Genomic DNA, 19,400 nt, shown 5'->3' with positions numbered 1-19,400 from the left:
CCCAGTCAGACCGTTCCGATACCGTTGGACTCCTCTCTGAGGCCGTGACCTCTGGTCTGGAAAAGGACAATCCATAAAGGCTTTGGAACAAAGGATGCTGGAAAATCAGTGGTGGACCTGTATATTGTAACACCGTTCACCCTGCTTGAAACTCTGCTGACCTTTCTTTTGTTGGGCTGAGTGACCTCTTTGTTTTAGCGATGCACCTGTCCCTAAACTCTTTAATCATCTTGGTTCCTGTCTTCTTCTCTTCTTAAGCCCTTTGCTCCTCTAGGGAGGTCCTCTACCTCACTCGGTTGTTGGCAGTTCTTTCGAGAACTCTCCAGTTGAGCCCATTCTCAGACTTCCCGCCCCATCTTGGTTCCCGTGCAACCAACTTTGTTTGTTTATTCCTTCTCTGAATCTGTCTGACCTGAATTCCACTTAGTCTCTTTCTTTGATCTCATTTTATTGTATGAGATTTTGGCCACTGCTTTATGTTCTTTGGTATGGTATCTATTTTTATATTATTCTGAGTGGCTCTTGAGGCATTTTTTGTTAATAAACTAAACAGTGTGAATACGAGTGTCTTTCTAAATGTAAAGTGTTCATATTGCTCTATTAAGCCTGTCCTTAATTTTCTTTGATCCTCATCTCACTGATAGCACCTCAATTCAATGAATGTAATGGAGTTCTTGGATATACAAATTCTCAAATTAAATAATCAATAAAGGGGCTGTCCCACTGTACGAGCTAATTCAAGTGCTCTCCCGAGTTTAAAAAAAAATCAAACTCGTGGTAAGCATGTAGAATGTACATGGCGGGTCCGTCGGAGCTCGGAACGTCTCTTAGCGGCTCGTAACGGTAACGGCAGGTACTCAGGAAACGCGGTAAGCTCGTGAAGACTCGTGAAGATTTTTCAACATGTTGAAAATTGTCCACAGGAGCCCCGAGTACCTGCGAGCGGCCATTACCGTAATTCTCCGAGTTCGAATCAGGGGAAACTCGGGAGAACTCTTGAATTAGCTCGTGCAGTGGGACAGCCCCATAACCCGTTAGAGCTTTAGGAATAAAATCTCAATGTACTGCCTGAGAAATCAAAAATCAATTTAGTTTTACGAATCACAAGAACGCATGACATGAATGGGCGGCACAGTGGAGCAGCTGGTAGAGCTGCTGCCTCAGGGCGAAAGACCTGGGTTTGATCCTGCGTTAATGCTAACTGTGTGGGCTTTGCCTCTAATTGGCCTCTAAATTATCTCGAGCAAATAGAGAATGGGAAATCGGTATAACATAGAGCCGGTGTGAATGGGTGATTGATGGTCAGCATGAACTCGGTGGGTCAACGGGGCTTGTTCGATGCTTTATCTTTCAAACGAGGCCTCCTTCAGCATACGACATTGACCTCCATTGGAAAAAAAGCTGTGAGTTCTCTATCTATTTCTCGTTTTCTTTCTCACTCATTTTCTTTCTCGTTTTCTCTCTCCTTTTCTCTCTCTCTCCTCTCTCTCCTTTTCTCTCTCCTCTCACCTTTTCTCGCTCTTCTCTCCTTTCTCTCTCTCCTTTTCTCTCTCTCTCTCCTTTTCTCTCTCTCTCTCTCTCTCTCCTCTCCTCTCTCTCTCCTTTTCTCTCTCCTTTTCTCTCTCTCTCCTCTTTCTCTCTCCTTTTCTCTCTCCTTTCCTCTCTCTCCTTTTCTCTCTCCTTTTCTCTCTCCTTTTCTCTCTCCTTTTCTCTCTCTCTCTCCTTTTCTCTCTCCCTTTTTCTCTCTCCTTCTCTCTCGCTCCCTTTCTCTCTCTCTCTCTCTCTCTCTCTCTCTCTCTCTCTCTCATTTTCTCTCGTCCTTTCTCTCTCGTTCTTTTGTTTTCTCTCTCTCTTTCTCTTTTCCTCTCTTCTTGTTCTCTCTCCTTTTCTCATTCTCTCTCTCTCTCTCTCTCTCTTCTCTTGTTTTGTCATAAATACATTGTGGAAACAGGCCCTTTGGCCCAACGGCTACACCGGCCAACAATGTCCCAGCTACTCTAGTCCCACCTGCCTGTGTTTAGTCCATAACCCTCCAAACCTGTCCCATCTATGTACCAGTCCAACTGTTTCTTAATCGATGGGATAGTCCCAGCCTCAACTACCTCCTCTGGCAGCTTGTTCCATACACCCACCGATCCAGAAACTGCTGCAATCGTTCACAAGTGTGGAAAAATGTTACCCCTCAGATTCCTATTAAATCTTTTCCCCCTCACATTGAACCTATGTCCTCTGGTCCTCAATTCTCCTACTCTGGGTAAAAGACTGTGCATCTACCCGATCTATTTCTCTCATGATGTTGTACACCTCTATAAGATCTCCCCTCATCCTATGCTCCATGGAATAGAGACCCAGTCTACTCGACCTCTCCCAATTGCTCACACCTTCCAGTCCTGGCAAAATCCTCGTAAATCTTTTCTGAACCCTTTCAAGCTTGACAATATCTTTCCTATAATATGGTGCCCGGAACTGAAGACAATATTCTAAATGCCGTCTCACCAACGTCTTATACAAGTGCAACATGACCTCCCAACTTCTATACTCAATACTCTGACTAATGAAGACCAATGCCAAAAGCCTTTTTGACCACCTTATCCAACTGCGACTTGACCTTCAAGGAACCATGCACCTGTACTCCTCGATCCCTCTGCTCTACATTTTCTCAGAAAAGGATAGAGAGAGAGAAAAGGAGAGCTACCCAGAAGCCTACCATTTTCTGTGTAGGTCCTGCCCGTGTTCGACGTCCCAAAATGCAACACCTCCCACTTTTCTGTATTAAATTCCATCAACCATTCCTCCGCCCACCTGGCCAATCGATCCAGAAACTGCTGCAATCGTTCACAACCACCTTCACTATCTGCAAAACCACTCACTTTAGTATCATCCGCAAACTTGCTAATCTTGCCCTGTTTGTTCTCATCCAAATCATTGATGTAGATGACAAGTAACGGGCCCAGCACCGAACCTTGTGACACACACACACAGGCCTCCATTCTGAGAAGCAACCTTCCACCATCACCCTCTGCTTCCTTCCATTTGCTATCCATTTGCTATCCGAACTCAACCTCCGCTACATCGACGACTGCATTGGTGCCACCTCCTGCACCCGCACACAACTCACTGACTTCATCCATTTCACCACTAACTTCCATCCGACACTCAAATACACCTGGACCATTTCCGACATTTCCCTACCATTACTTGACCTCACTACCTCCATTGCAGGTGATAGACTTCTGACTGACATCCACTATAAACCCACTGACTCCCATGGCTATCTGGACTACACTTCTTCCCACCCTGCTTCCTGTAAGGACTCCATCCCCTACTCCCAATTCCTCCGTCTACGCCGCATCTGCACCCAGGATGAGGTGTTCCACACCAGTGCATCGGAGATGTCCTCATTCTTCAGGGAACGAGGATTCCCCTCTTCTACCATTGATGAGGCTCTCACCAGGGTCTCTTCTATACCCCGTGACTCTACTCTCACTCCCCATCCCCCCCTACTCGTAACAAGGGCAGAGTCCCCCTTGTCCTCACCTTCCACCCTGCCAGCCGTCACCTACAACAAATAATCCTCTCATCTTCGCCACCTCCAACGTGACCCCACCACTCGCCACTTCTTCCCATCTCCTCCCGTCAGCTTTCCGCAGAGACCGCTCCCTCCGTAACTCCCTTGTCAATTCGTCCCTTCCCACCCGTACCACCCCCTCCCCGGGCACTTTCCCTTGCAACTGCAGGAAATGCTACACTTGTCGCTTTACCTCCCCCCCCTTGACTCCATTCAAGGACCCAAGCAGTCTTTCCAGGTGCGGCAGAGGTTCACCTGCACCTCCTCGAACCTCATCTATTGCATCCGCTGCTCTAGATGTCAGCTGCTCTACATCGGTGAGACAAAGCTTAGGCTTGGCGATCGCTTTGCCCAACACCTCCACTCGGTTCACAATAACCAACCTGATCTCCCGGTGGCTCAGCACTTCAACTCCCCCTCCCATTCCGTATCCGACCTTTCTGTCCTGGGCCTCCTCCATGGCTAGAGGACCACTGTAAATTGGAGGAGGAGCACCTCATATTTCGCTTGGGTAGTTTACATCCTGGTGGTATAAACATTGACTTCTCTAATTTCAGTTAGTCCTTACTTTCTCCTCCCCTTCTCAGCTCTCCCTCAGCCCAATGGCTCCTCTTTCTTCTTCTTCCCCCACCCTCACATCAGTCTGAAGAAGGGCTTTGGCCCGAAACGTTGCCTATTTCTTTCGTTGCATAGCTGCTGCCTCACCCCCTCAGTTTCTCCAGCATTTTTGTCTACCTGCTATCCATTCCGCTACCTCTCCTTGGATCCCATGAAATCTAACCTTCCAGAGCAGCCGAACATGCGGCACCTTGTTGATCGCCTTGTGAAAGTCCATGTACGCAACATCTACAGCTCTGCCTTCGTCAACCTTTTTCGGATGAGAGGGGACCTTATTGAAACGTATAAGATTATTAATGGTTTGAACACGCTAGAGGTAGGAATCATGTTTCCGATGTTGGGGGAGTCCAGAACCGGGGGCCACAGTTTAAGAATAAGGGGTAAGCCATTTAGAACAGAGATGAGGAAACAATTTTTCACGCAGAGAGTTGTGAGTCTGTGGAATTCTCTCCCTCAGAGGGCGAACGAGGCCGGTTCTCTGGATACTTTCACGAGAGAGCTAGATACAGCTCTTGAAGATAGCAGACGGAGTCAGGGGATATGGGGAGAAGGCAGGAACGGGGTACTGATTGTGGATGATCACATTGAATGGCAGTGCTGGCTTGTGGGTCGAATGGCCTACTCCTGCACCTATTGTCTATTATTCACGTCTTCAATAAACTCAATCAGATTTGTGAGACACGACCTCCCACGTACAAAACCATGCTGACTATCCCTAATCAGCCCTTGTCCATCCAAATGCTTGTATATCCTATCCCTCAGAATAATCTCCAGTAACTTACCAACCACAGATGTTAAGCTCACCGGCCTACAGTTCCCAGCATTTTCCCTGAGCCCTTCTTGAAAAGAGGCACAACATTTGCCACCCTCCAGTCTTGGGGCACCTCTCCTGTATTTAAGTACGTCATAAATTTCAACCAGGGCTCCCGCAATTTCCTCTCTAGTTTCCCGCAATGTCCTTGGATATATCCGATCAGGCCCCGGAGATTTGTCTACCTCAAACACGACAGTACCTTCAGTACTTCCTCAACGGTAACACTGACTCTCATGGCACTTCCAGTGACTGCTCCAATTTCCTCCGTCCAACTGTAAATACAGAAGAGAAATACTCATTGAGGACCTTGCCCGTCTCCAGTGGCTCCACACAGAGGTCCCACTCTCTCTAGTTACCCATTTCTGGTTCCATTTCATAAAATCTTTTGGGATTGTCCTTAATGCTACCCGCCAGAGCTCTCCCCTGGCCCCTTTTTGCCCTTCTGATCTCATTTTTTAGTTTGCTCCTTAGTTCCCTAAACTCCTCCGGGGATGGACTTGATCCCAGCTGCCTGTACCTGTCCCATACATCATTCTTGTTTTTGACTAACGTCTCAATTTCCCTCATCAGCTAAGCTTCCTTGCGTTTGCCTGCTTTGCCCTTCACTCTAACGGGGACGTACACATCCTGAGCTTTCTTCAGTACAGTTTAAAAAACATCCCCCTTATGCTCCTTTCCCCTCAAATAATCAGCTCCAGTCAACTTGAGCGAGACCTTCTCTCATACCCCCAAAGTTGGCCTTACCCCAGTTGAGCATTTTAACACATGGACCCTGTCCATCCAGATCCATAACTATCTTAAACCTAATTGAACTGTGGTCACTGGTTCCAAAAGGCTCCTCCACACACATTTTATTAACTTGCCTTTCCTAATTTCCCAATACTAGATCCAGCGTTGCCCTCTCACATGTGGGGGACTCCACGCACTGCTTGAGAAAACTCTCCTGAACACTTTTGAGGAATTGCACCCCATCTGAACCTTTCACGCTATGATTTCCTCTCTCGCTCTGTCTCGTTTTCTCTCTCTCGTTTTCTTCCTCTCGCTTTCCCTCCCTCTCGCTTTCTCACTCGTTCTCTCTCGCTTTCTCACTCGTTCTCTCTCGCTTTCTCACTCGTTCTCTCTCGCTTTCTCTCTCGTTCTCTCTCTCTCTCTCTCTCTCTCTCTCTCTCTATCTCTCTCTCTATCTATCTCTCTCTCTCTCTCTCTCTCTCTCTCTCTCTCTCTCTCTCTCTCTCGTTCTCTCTCTCTCTCTCTCTCTTTTTCCTTTTCTCTCATCCCTCTCTGTTATCCCCTCTCACTGTCACTCACTCTCTTTCTCTCTCTCCTCCTTCCTCTCTCTCACTCTCCTCACCTTCTTTCTCTCTCTCTCTCTTGTTTTCTCTCTCTCGTTTTCTCTCGTTTTCCCTCGTTTTCTCTTTCTCATTTTCTGTCCCTTATTCCCTCTCTCTCGTATTCTCTTACTTTCATTTTCTCTCTCCTTCTCAATTTCTCACCCTCCGTTTCCCTCTCGCACCCCGTTTTTCCCTCATTTTCTCTCTCTCGTTTTCTCTCTCGCCCTTTCTCCTCCTTTTCTGTCTCCCCTTTTCTGTCTCTCTCCCTCTCATTTTCTCTCTTTCTAGTTTTCTCTCTCTCTTGTTTTCCCTCTCTCGCTCGATTATGAAGGCATGAGAGGGGAGCTGGCCAAGGTAGACTGGAAAGGGATCCTAGCAGGAATGATGGTGGAACAGCAATGGCAGGAATTTCTGGACATAATCCGGAAGACACAGGATCATTTCATTCCAAAAAGGAAGAAAGATTCTAAGGGGTGTAGGAGGCAACCGTGGCTGACAAGAGAAGTTAGGGATAGAATAAAACTAAAAGAAAAGATGTATAACACAGCCAAGAGTAGCCGGAAGCCAGAGGATTGGGAAACGTTCACAGGACAACAGAAGGAAACAATACGGGCTGAAAAGATGAAGTACGAGGGGAAGCTGGCCAGGAATATAAAGAAGGACAGTCAAAGCTTATTTAGATATGTTAAGGGAAAAAGAGTAGCAAAATCAAATGTGGGTCCCTTGAAGGCAGACACGGGTGAAATTATTATGGGAAACAAGGAAATGGCAGAAGAGTTGACCAGGTACTTCGGATCTGTCTTTATTAAGGAAGACACAAACAATCTCCCAGAAGTACTGGAGGGCAGAGGATCTAAGGGGGTCGAGGAACTGAAAGAAATATCAAGAGAAATAGTATTGGGTATTCTAATGGGACTGAAGGATGATAAATCCCCGGGGCCTGATAGACTGCATCCCAGGGTCCTCAGGGAGGTGGCTCTAGAAATAGTGGATGCATTGGTGATCATTTTCCAATGTTCAATAGGTTCAGGATCAGTTCCTACTCAACCTCTCCCTATAACTCACACCCTCTAGTCCTGGCAACATTCTCGTTAATCTTTTCTGAACCCTTTCTAGCTTGACAATATCTTTCCTATAATACGGTGCCCGGAACTGACACAATATTCTAAATGCATTCTCACCAACGTCTTATACAAGTGCAACATGACCTTCCAACTTCTATACTCAATACTCTGACTGATGAAGACCAAAGTGCCAAAAGTCTTTTTGACCACCTTATCTACCTGCGACTCGACCTTCAAGGAACCATGCACCTGTACTCCTAGATCCCTCTGGTCTACAACACTACCCAGAAGTCTACCATTCGCTGTGTAGGTCCTGCCCTTGTTCGACAGCCCAAAATGCAACACCTCACATTTCTCTGTATTAAATTCCATCAACCATTCCTCCGCCCACCTGGCCGATCGATCCAGATCCTGCAGCAATTGTTCACAATCATCTTCACTATCTGCAAAACCACTCACTTTTGTATCATCAGCAAACTTGCTAATCTTGCCCTGTATGTTCTCATCCAAATCATTGATGTAAATGACAAACAGTAACGGTCCCAGCACCGATCTCTGTGACACACCACTAGTCACAGGCCTCCATTCTGAGAAGCAACCTTCCACCATCACCCTCTGCTTCCTTCCATGGAACCAATTTGCTATCCATTCAGCTATCTCTCCTTGCATCCCATGCGATCTAACCTTCCAGAGCAGCTTACAATGTGGAAAATTGTCGAACGCCTTACTGAAATCCATGTATACAACATCTACAGCTCTGCCCTCATCAACCTTTTTGGTCACGTCTTCAAAAAAATCAATCAGATTTGTGAGACACGACCTCCCACGTACAAAACCATGCTGTCTGTCCCTAATCACCCCTTGCCCATCCAAATGCCTGTATATCCTATCCCTCAGTATACTCTCCAGTTACTTACCAACTACAGAGGTTAAGCTCACCGGCCTACAGTTCCCAGCATTTTCCTGCAGCCCTTCATGAAACGAGGCACAACATTTGCCACCCTCCAATCTGGCACCTCTCCTATATTTAAGGACAACTCGTAAATGTCAACCAGGGCTCCCGCAATTACCTCCCTAGTTTCGCACAATGTCCTTGAATATATCTGATCAGGCCCTGGAGATTTGTCAACCATCATACATGACAGTACCTTCAGTACTTCTTCGACAGTAACACTGACTGCTCTCATGACACTTCAAGTGAATGCTCCAATTTCCTCCGTCCTACTGTCTTTCTCCTCGGTAAATACAGAGGAGAAATACTCATTGAGGACCTTGCCCATCTCCTGTGGCTCCACACAGAGGTGCTGCTTTTATTCCTGAGAGGTCCCACTCTCTCTGGTTACCCTTTTCCCCTTTATATATTTATAAAATCTTTTGGGATTGTCTTTTATGCTACCCTCCAGAGCTATCTCCTGGCCCCTTTTTGCCCTTCTGATCTCATTTTTTAGTTTACTCCTTAGTTCCCGAAACTCCACCAGAGATGCACTTGATCCCAGCTGCCTACACCTGACCTATGCATCCTTCTTGTTTTTGAGTAACGTCTCAATTTCTCTCGTCAGCCAAGCTTCCTTACATTTGCCTGCTTTGCCCTTCACTCTTAACACATCCTGAGCTTTCTTCAGTACACTTTTAAAAACATCACACTTGGCCGATTGCTTGAGAAAACTCTCCTGAACACTTTGAGGAATTGCACCCCATCTAAACCCTACACGCTATGATTTTCCCAGTCTATATTGGGGAAAGTTGGAATCCCCTACTACAACAACCTTATTTGACCTGCAGCTGTCTGCAATCTCCCGGCACATTTGTTCTTCTAATTCCCGTTGACTATTCGGGGGTCTGTAGTACATCTCCAACAAGGTGATTGTCCCTTTCTTGTTCCTCAGCTCCACCCATATAGCCTCACTAGATGAACCGTCCGTAATGTTACCTTCTGAGCACAGCCATGACATCCTCCTTAACCAATGATGCAACTCCTCCTCTTTTTTTCTCATCCCTGTATCTCCTGAACCTGCAGTACGCTGCAACATTGAGCTGCCGGTCCTGCCCCTCCCTTAACCAGGTTTCAGTCATGGCTACAATGTCCCAGTCGCTCGTACCTATCCATGCCCAAAGCTCATCTGCCTTATCCGTCAAGCCCCTCTCGTTCCCCCTCTCGCTCTCGTTTTCTTTCTCTCTCATTTTTTCTCTCTCATTCTCTCTCTCATCCTTTCTCTCTCTCTCTCTCTCTCTCTCTCTCTTTCTCTCTCTCTCTCTCTCTCTCTCTCTCTCCTTTCTCTCTCTCCTCCTCTCTCTCTCTCTCTCTCTCCTTTTCTCTCTCTCCTTTTCTCTCTCTCTCCTTTTCTCTCTCTCTTCTCTCTCTCCTTTTCTCTCTCCTTTTCTCTCTCCTTTTCTCTCTCCTTTTCTCTCTCCTTTTCTCTCTCCTTTTCTCTCTCTCTCTCCTTTCTCTCTCTCCTTTTCTCTCTCCTTTTTTCTCTCTCTCCTTTTCTCTCTCTCTCTTTTCTCTCTCTCCTCTCCTCCTTTCTCTCTCTCTTTTCTCTCTCTCCTTTTCTCTCTCCTTTTCTCTCTTTTTCTCTCTCTTTTCTCTCTCTCTCCTTTTCTCTCCTTTTCTCTCTTCTCTCTCCTTTTCTCTCTCTCCTTTTCTCTCTCTCCTTTTCTCTCTCTCTTCTCTCTCGCTTTCTCTCTCCCACATGCAGTTCTGAATCGTTCTTAAAACAGGTGATTGCGCCGGGCTTGGGGGCTCATTGGTGGAATTGAGTGTTGCATCAGTTGCATGTCACTCTCAATGCATGGTAAATTCTGCTCTTGCAAGATTCCTGAACATTGCGATGGGACCAAGCCCTCTTGCAACAGCGGTATTAATTTTTTTTTCTTTTTTTTTTTTCTCAAAAAGACAACAACGGCAGACCAGCTACTGGAATTTTTCAGCCAAGTGGGCGAGGTGAAATTTGTACGTATGGCGGGAGACGAGACGCAGCCGACCCGATTTGCCTTTGTGGAATTTGCTGAGCAGCCTTCAGTGCTACGAGCTTTAGCCTTCAATGGAGCCATGTTTGGGGACAGGCCCCTAAAGTAGGTTTTTATTTGTTTAGAAAGTGGCCATCACATGAAGGGCTTTGCCAAAGATGAATGTTACCCCAGGATTTACTATTACATTTGAGGGGTCGAGTGTTTAATTGTCGTGTACCAAACTCAGAACTATAAAATTCCTACTTGCAGCAGTATAACAGGCTTGTAAACTCATAACACAATAAACCGCAAATGCAATGAATTAAAAACACATGTTGTAAGAAGGCCGGTCCTAAGTGCATCCAAGATAGTTCATCATTTTGCTTGTGTTTGTAGCGTTTGAGAGCCCGATGATTATTGGGCGGGGAAAGCTCTTCTTGAACCTGGTTTTCTGACCTGCTCCTCCCTCCTTCCCAATGGCAGGAGTGAAATGAGAGTGTGGCCAGCGTGGGTCCTTGATAATGCTGGCTGACTTTTTGAAGCAGCATCTCTCTTTGGCGGTGGGAGGTAATTTGTGAACATTTATAAACACAAATAACACAAAATAAGAGCCATCCATCAATTTTTCTCACCATGAAGTCCTTCCCCTTTGGTTGATTTATGAACTGTTGATTATATACTGCTTTTTAATTTGCAAAAAAAAAAAAAAAAATGGACGTCCACTGTCTGCCTTAAGTGCGGCCTTTTGAATGATTTCCAAATTTTGTAGAAGAAATCCTTTTATTTATATTGATATGTTTTTGTTCGACTTTTTATTTTAATCTTGAAACGAACGTATTTAAAATACCAAAGATAAGATTCAACAAAATAATCCACCCCGACTGACGGCCACAATTAAAACATTAGTAAGTCATGAGGGCTATTTTAACAAAATAATGTACATTTTGAAGTATATCTAGTTGAAAGTTCTTGGATGCGGCCTTATTGGATTACACCTAACTTAATGCGGCATTCCAACATGAAAAGGTTCCCCACCCCTGCACTAGAGTTTCAAGATACTGTTGAACTTGACCTACAAACCCCAATTTAAATGGTCCATCCTGTACTCCGTATAACTGCAGGTGGAGGTCATTCGGCCCTTCGAGCCAGCATCGCCATTCATTGTGATCATGGCTGATCGTCCCCAAAGAAAAACCTGTGCCTGCCTTCTCCCCATATCCCTTGATTCCACCAGCCCCTAGAACTCTATCTAACTTTACATGTGTTTATGTTAAACAAAGTTTCCCAGTGAGTCAATAAAAATTACACTGGGGTGAAAACGGCAAGGCTGTTCACATTATTTAATCTTTGATGCAAAACCCCCCGCAAAGTTTTCTATCATCGTAAACCTTATACTGAATATCTTGTGTGGAAAAAACATTCTGAATTTAATTCATTGGTTCTATTGTCCAAACACTGGAAAAGTCCAGCCAATCAAAGATAACTAAACAGCTTTGGTACATCAAGTGATTTAACTAAAGATAGACACAAAAGGCTGGAGTAACTCAGCGAGTCAGGCAACATCTCTGGAGAACATGGATAGGTGACATTTCAGGTCGGGATACTTCTTCAGACCTTTAACTAGTTGACTTTTGCTTTAAAAAATGGATGTAGAAATGGAACAGCGGGTCTAGCCACTGCATTGGAAACATTTTGACTGCATTAATTTTGGGCTTTAGCTTTGGCCAAATAAATATTTTATAGTAACAATTATGTGTTCAGTGAATATTATGATTGACGTGAGTGCCTATGACAATAGACAATAGGTGCAGGAATAGGCCATTCGGCCCTTCGAGCCAGCAAGGCCATTCAATGTGATCATGGCTGACCATCCCCAATCTGTACCCCGTTCCTGCCTTCTCCCCATATCCCCTGACACCTCTATCTGTAAGAGCCCTATCTAGCTCTCTCTTGAAAGCATCCAGAGAACCTGCCTCCACCACCCTCCACACTATGACTTAAATATTCTAGACATTGATTGTGTTGTATTCCTGGCTGATGTTTGTCCCTATGAATGACGTTGTTGCATGTTGTCAGTACATTCAAAATAAAAGTTAGTCCCCACTCTCTATCTGCTATTGGAGAAGAGCCCTGTATTGAATCAGAAAAGGTGTGCAAAAATGTCGATGCTTTTTTTGTTAAGAACTTACACTTTCATATTTGTAATTGATTTTCATATTTTTTGCAGAAAGGACTTTAAATCTGGATATGTTTGCTTGTATTTTAATGCAGTTATTTGTATATTCGTAATTCAGAATCAATCATTCTAATAATGCGATTGTGAAGCCTCCAGAGATGACACCGCAGGCAGCCAAGAAAGAGCTTGAAGAAGTGATGAAGAGAGTGAGGGAAGCACAGTCCTTTATATCAGCAGTTATTGAACCAGGTAGAGTACATTACAATGTGACGAAGTAAGTCTCAGATTCTCATGCTACGGACATGAAATCGAACGTTTTATGCACAAGTTTAGTTTAGAGATACAGCGTGGAAACAGGCCCTTCGGCCCATCAAGTCCACGCTGACCAGCAGTCCCCGCACACTATCCTACTCACTGGGAACAATTTACAATTATACCAAGCCAATTAACCTAGAAAGAAACCTGTACGTCTTTGGAGTGTGGGAGGAAACCGGAGATCCCGGAGAAAACCCAAGGGGAGAACGTACAAACTCCGTGCAGGCAGCACCTGTAGTCTTGATCGAGCGTGGGTCCTTGGTGCTGAAAGGCAGCAACTCTCCCATTGCACCACCGTGCCGCCCCTGAAGTTGCTATTTAACTGTCTGTGCGGAGTTTGTACGTTCTCCCCGTAACCTGCGCGGGTTCTCTCCGAGATCTTCGGTTTCCTCCCACATTGCAAAGACGTACAGATATGTAGGTTAATTGGCTTAAAGGTAGCCAAAAATGCTGGAGGAACTCAGCAGGTGAGGCAGCATCTATGGGGCGAAGGAATAGGTGACGTTTCAGGTCGAGACCCTTCTTCAGACCTGAAATGTTAATTGGCTTGGTAAATGCAAAAATTGTCCCTAGTGCGTGTGGGATAGTGTTAATGTGCGGGGATCGCTGGTCGGCGCAGACCCGGTATCACTAAAATAAACTAAACCCAAAAGTCCATCTACTTTTCAAACTGCATGGTGTTTTAGAGTTACATCATAATTACGTACAATGTAAGTAAGTAAGTAAGTTTATTGGCCAAGTATTCACATACAAGGAATTTGCCTTGGTGCTCCGCCCACAAGTAACAGCATGACATACAGTGACAGTTACGAATGACTCAGAAAACACTAAACATTAATAATAATAAAACATTAATGATAAAACACCATTGATCAAGCATGTGAACCAACAAAATACCAGATCAAAGGGAGGCTACAGATTTATGGCTGTTGAATAGAGCAACTACTCGTGGATAAAAACTTTTTATGTCTGTCTGTGGCAGCTTTGACAGTCCGGAGTCGCCTTCCAGAGGGAAATGATTCAAAGAGTTTGTGGCCAGGGTGAGAGGGGGTCAGAGATGATCTTGCCCGCTCACTTCCTGGCCCTTGCAGTGTACAGTTGCTGAACCATATTCATTCTAAATTGTATATTTTCACATTTTTCTGATTCCTTGCCTATTTCTCTAGATATGCAAAACTGTGTTTTAGTGTTCTTCATTTACAATGCTCTTGGGGTAAAAGTGGCAAGTAGAGAACATGTACAGCCGGACAGTTATGACGTCTCCTGAACACATTATTTGGCAATTGTCAAATGTCATTTTCACTTCTATAAAGTTTCTCAGACAATTCATCAGCTTTATTTAAAGAGCAACAAAAAAAAAATTATAATGAAAGAGAGAGAAAACAGAATATCCAGTCACAAATAAAAACCGACAGTCCAATTGTTCCAATTTTCTGCTCTTCAGCAGTGGTATCAGTTAATAAAAATAAATGTAGTATAAAGTATTTTAATGAATTAAAATTTACATACAGTTTAGTTGTCAATTGTGATATTTTATTGGAAGTATAATTTCACGCTTTATTCCGCACATTTCAATTTTGTCTCCCTGATCTCCCGGTTGCTGGACACTTTAATTCTCCTTCCCATTCCTACACAGACCTTTCTGTCCTCGGTCTCCTCCATTGTCAGAGTGAGGCTAAACGCAAACTGGAGGAACAGCATCTTATATTTCGCTTGGGCAGCTTACAGCCCAGTGGTATGAATATTGATTTCTCTCACTTCAGGTAGCCCCGGCATTCCCTCTCTCTCTATCCCTCCCCCACCCAAGTCGCCCCAGCTTTTCATTTTCACCCTACAAACAGCTTACAATGGCCTGTTTCCTTTGTCATCGTTACTTTTTTGCATATCTTTCATTCACTGTCTTTACCTCTCCACATCACTGTCAATATATATCGTTTCCCTTATCTGTAAAGGGCCTGTGCCACATGCGCAATTTTTTTCGGCGACTTGCCGGCACCCGTCATAGTCGCAGCAGGTGGCCGAAAATGTTCAACATGTTGACAATCCAATGGGGTGAGGCCTGTATGGTCGTGAGTAGTCACCCAAAGAGTCGTACCTTTTTCTGGTCGCCGCTGGATTTTCATCATGTCTGTCTGTAGAAGGGTCTCGACCCGAAACATCACCTATTCAGTCTCTCCAGAGATGCTGTCTGTCCCGCTGAGTTACTCCAGCATTTTGTGTCCATCTTCAGTTTAAACCAGCATCTGCAGTTCCTTCTTACACATTTAAATTTGTCTGTTTCGTTTGCTGACTGCATGACTTGAGTACAACTCATGTTGAAATTTCCTTATTCAAGTGCCAGAAAAGGAAAGTGGCGACACGAACAGAAGATCCCGATCCTATTCCCGATCACGAAAGAAAAGATCTCGCTCCAGTTCGAAACAAAGGTGGGGTATTAAAACAAGTATAGCTGAAGATCTAGCTGTGTAAACTCTGAAGGATTTCATAATTCATTTGGTATTTTGTGATCTGCATGAAAAGCTTTGCTAAAGACAGCAGTCGTCTATTAAAACGGATAGTTTCTAAAGCTTTTAGCGTGGAAAACGAAGACCACGTTTGATTTCTACGTGACACTCACATTGTCAACTTGCTTTCTTATTGTCACATCTTCCACGGTGCCACATTCTGTTAAGTCAACTACTTCTCAATCTATATAGTTATGGTAAAATACAGGACCGCACATATTTATTTTAATTGTTGGTAAGCACTATCTATTAACCTGTAAAATATGGGACATAAATAAAATTTGCCATTCTTAAGCCACTTAAAAAGAAATACAAAATCAAAAATTGATGGTTATTGCAATGCTTATTTTTGAGACTGGATTGTAAGAAAACAAAAAAAAATGCCCTCTGGTGCAGTTCCACTAAATATAGCCAACAAAGAAGGAAATCAATTTTCGTTGACTAAACATAGACATATCTTAATATAATTCCACCTTTGAGATGGTGTTGGTTTTTGTTTAGTAAAGCTTTTGTAATTATACGATAAGATTCAGCTCCGATGCTTATTGTCATCTTTTGTGGCGCCGTACTTGTGCAGTTGAAGGGAAGCTGATCAGCCCTGAACAAAATGATGCCGGCCACAGACCTAGCAGTCGTCTTGTGAATTCAGAGTTATGGAATAGGGGGCTTTATGAACTTCAAAAGTATGTTCAAATTGATTATTAGGTAATAGTGCTTACAACTTTTTTTCATATTCATGAGCTGGCTAAACCCTAAATCAGCCAGAGTTCTGTTTAATCTTTTCATAGTTGGAGCACAAACCTTCGGATCCATCATTCATTCTTAATACTACCACGTGTTGGTTTATTCTGAGGAACAATGGTTATATGATGGATTGGAAGAAAGCCATTCAGCCCATCGAGTATGTACTGCCTGCTGATTGTGAAATTCCCCCGATCCAATCCCTCACTCTTTCCCATTCCCCAGTAAATTATTTTCCTTCAGATGCCTGTCCAATATCATATGACTATTAAAACTCTCTTCGTTAGTTTGTTTCCCTTTCACATCTCCTCCGAAACCCGACGAGGCAACGGAGAAATTTATACATATTCCGGTAGAGATTCACCTCGTGATTTCAAAATTCTTCTCATCTGAAAATTTGGTTCATTATTTCCCGAGCTTTTTTACTAAAATTGTTTTAAAATCAAAAAAAGTATTTTAAAATCAAACCGAGCTGATGTCGTCACAATGCCTTTGCTCGTGGCCCACCTGGCTCCCCCTCTACCTTCCCCCTCCCCTCCTTCTCCCTCCCCTCTCCCCTCCTGTGTGTGTGGGGGGTGGTTAGTGTGTGTGTGACCCCTCAGGCCGACCCCCCCCCCCCCCCCCCCCCCCCGGCAACCGTTGAGGGGACGGGACCCAACAGGTCCCCCCTGGTCTAGTACTTTTTAAAGCCCTGATTGACTCTGTTTGAACCATTCTTTATAGGCAGTGTGATCCAGATCATAATTATGCTAACAAGAAATAATTTTCTTCAAATTCTCTTTTACCTTTTGCCAACATTTTTAATTTGTGTCCTTGAACTTCAAGTTAATGGGAGTAACTTCCCTCTGTTTACCCATCTAAACCAGCCACGATCTTGTACATCTCTTACAATACTCAATCTTGTTTTGCCTCAAGAAGAATAACCCTGACTTCTAACTTGCAGAAATCCCTTGTCTCTGGAAAAGGCATTGAATTAAAATATATACATTATTACTCTTTTCAGTGTCCATATTAAATACCTCTAATTAGTTATATATTCAACATGCTAAAGTTTTCTATTTTCATTGCGTTCAATTATTTTTGTAGGTTGATTATATGAGATAGGGAATCTTCGAATGTCATTAAAGTGATAGGGATTCATTAAAGCAAATCATTGAGCAGGGCAGAGAAAGATTGTGCAAAGGCATAATCCATTAGGTCACTAGTTCCTAGTTACCATGTATTCTGAATATTGTTTCCCACAGTAACTCCTTAGCACTTATCTTTAGCACACTAAACCCTAAATCAAACAACTAGCTTGAAGAAATAGATTCCCTCCTGAAAACTGATTGCTGTGATATTTCACAACTGCTTTCCATATTGTCTTGTTTTTTTTGCACCTATCATTTCAGTAGACTTAGCACTGATGACAATGAAGAAAAGTTCCTTCCTAATCCCTGAACAAAGCTCAACGATATTTAATGAGTACTGCCTAATATTTTTTCATTGACTGTTCTGTGATGAACCCTGAATGAAGGTTTGCATTAACAAGATAAAAAGAGTAAAAAAAAAAATCTGTTTTATGCAGCATACCTCTAATTGGTAAATAATAAATTAGCCTGCCATTTTGTGGTATTTTCTTTCCCCTAACTGCAGCTGGAAGTAACTTGCTGAAACATGATACTCAGTGAGTACGATGGCGTTATGCAGGCTACCTCCATGAACTCAGAATGGCTGATCTGATGATACATGTGAGAGAAATTACAGGTTGTTGCTTGTCTTTTTTTTCAAGATCTTGAATTAGCCACAGTAAGCGTGAGATAAACTGAACTGTTTGAAACTTACTTCCAAGTTCCTTTGATAGTAATTGTAGTGCCTAAGCTTTAAAAAAAAATGGGCTAAAATAACAAAAGAAATTGAGACAGATTGTAGGAGTCTGGTGTAAGTAACAGAAATAAATGAAAATTACATTTGTAAATATTAATGCAACAATGGCAAGCTATTGAATGTGGAATTGTCCCAGAAAATTATTACTATTGATTTAATTTTATGAGTACAAGTATGAAAGAAGGTGTTTGTGAAATGTGCTGAATTTTTTCCCTAAACGTGTTTGTCTTTTGGTGTGGGTTGGCTTTATTTGAATGGGGGGGGGAATGATTTAAACTATAGAGTTTCCTTAGTATCTTCTACCACTTAAGATCTTTTTCAAAAAGTCATGACTGTGTGACTAGTTGAGTGGTGGCTGCAGTGTAACCCATAGTAAGGTTGCAAATTTCCCATGGAAGGATGAAGATGTTTGCTTTGTTTCTGTCTGTCTGTGTCTCTCTGGCTTCCTATGAACGATGACCCAATGGTTTCCCATGCTTTTCAATTCCTTCCAAAAAAAATGATTGATCTACAACACCAAAATATGTTGCTAGGTATTTTCTTGAGACATGCATGACCTTATTGCCTGTCTTCAAATGCATTAAGAATTGAGACCCAATGTAAGGCAGAGATCGTATCGGGTGTGCCACAAAGGTCTGGCAAATCTCGATCTCTGAAGGGCACTAGAGAAGAAATTGTAATTTCCACAACCTGGTGGAATTGGACTTCGCAAACCATATCAGGTTTGTTCTGAAACACCTGCCGGAGCTGTGGAGCGGTGACCTACCATGATTTGCATTCTTCTCTGAGACCAAAATGATGTTGAGAATAATGCACTCATTACTATGGCAATGGCCACATCTGGAATGCAAGGTACACCTCGTCATCGCATTAACGTCTGAAATGACTGCCAAAAGACTTCAACTAAGTTCATTTAGCTGTAGAAACCTGGACCGGCATTTGCATTTATCCCTTTTTCTACTGTGGATATGTTCAATGGCACCCATGATTTTTTTTCTATTTCTCCATGACAATGTTATTGTATCGTGAGGGTTGGTTATTAATGCTTATAATTTATCATCTGCATGAATCAAAGTTGCTCTGCAATTAGATTTATCATTATAAACAGTATAAGAAAATTATTTCATTAACACTCGTGCCAAGTCATGGGCCTTGTTCAAAAAACATAACCAAATGTATTAACCGGTACCAGTAAAGACTAATCATTTGCAATAGTTGAAATATCTCTGAGTAAAAAAAATAACACGTGAGAGCGCCACAAAAAATACCGAAATTGTGTAATATTGTTGAAGATGGTTGATGCTCAATTTTAAAACATTCTTCTTTTCTCTTGCCAGTTACTTCCAGCAATATTTTGCATCATCTCTTAATAGTTTGCCATTAAGCACGAACTTAACAATTATGATAAAGAACAAGATAAGTTAAACGTGTTAAATCGCAAGTCACTATCTTGA

The 19,400-nt window shown here is 43.2% G+C and overlaps 1 protein-coding gene across 2 annotated transcripts in view; it reads left to right on the top strand.

Annotated features, from left to right (window-relative positions):
* LOC129695173 (splicing regulatory glutamine/lysine-rich protein 1-like) overlaps window positions 1–19,400 on the top strand; it is a 59,208-nt gene that overhangs the window by 23,214 nt on the left and 16,594 nt on the right. For both annotated transcript variants that reach the window (XM_055631953.1, XM_055631948.1), the window contains 3 exons: window positions 10,289–10,467; window positions 12,639–12,769; window positions 15,171–15,261. In XM_055631953.1, coding sequence (XP_055487928.1) covers window positions 10,289–10,467; window positions 12,639–12,769; window positions 15,171–15,261 — 401 coding nt within the window. The remainder of the gene's footprint in view (window positions 1–10,288; window positions 10,468–12,638; window positions 12,770–15,170; window positions 15,262–19,400) is intronic.

Source organism: Leucoraja erinacea, chromosome 3, assembly GCF_028641065.1.
Source record: "Leucoraja erinacea ecotype New England chromosome 3, Leri_hhj_1, whole genome shotgun sequence".
Taxonomy (NCBI): Eukaryota; Metazoa; Chordata; class Chondrichthyes; order Rajiformes; family Rajidae; genus Leucoraja; species Leucoraja erinaceus.
This window is presented reverse-complemented; position numbering and strand designations above follow the sequence as displayed.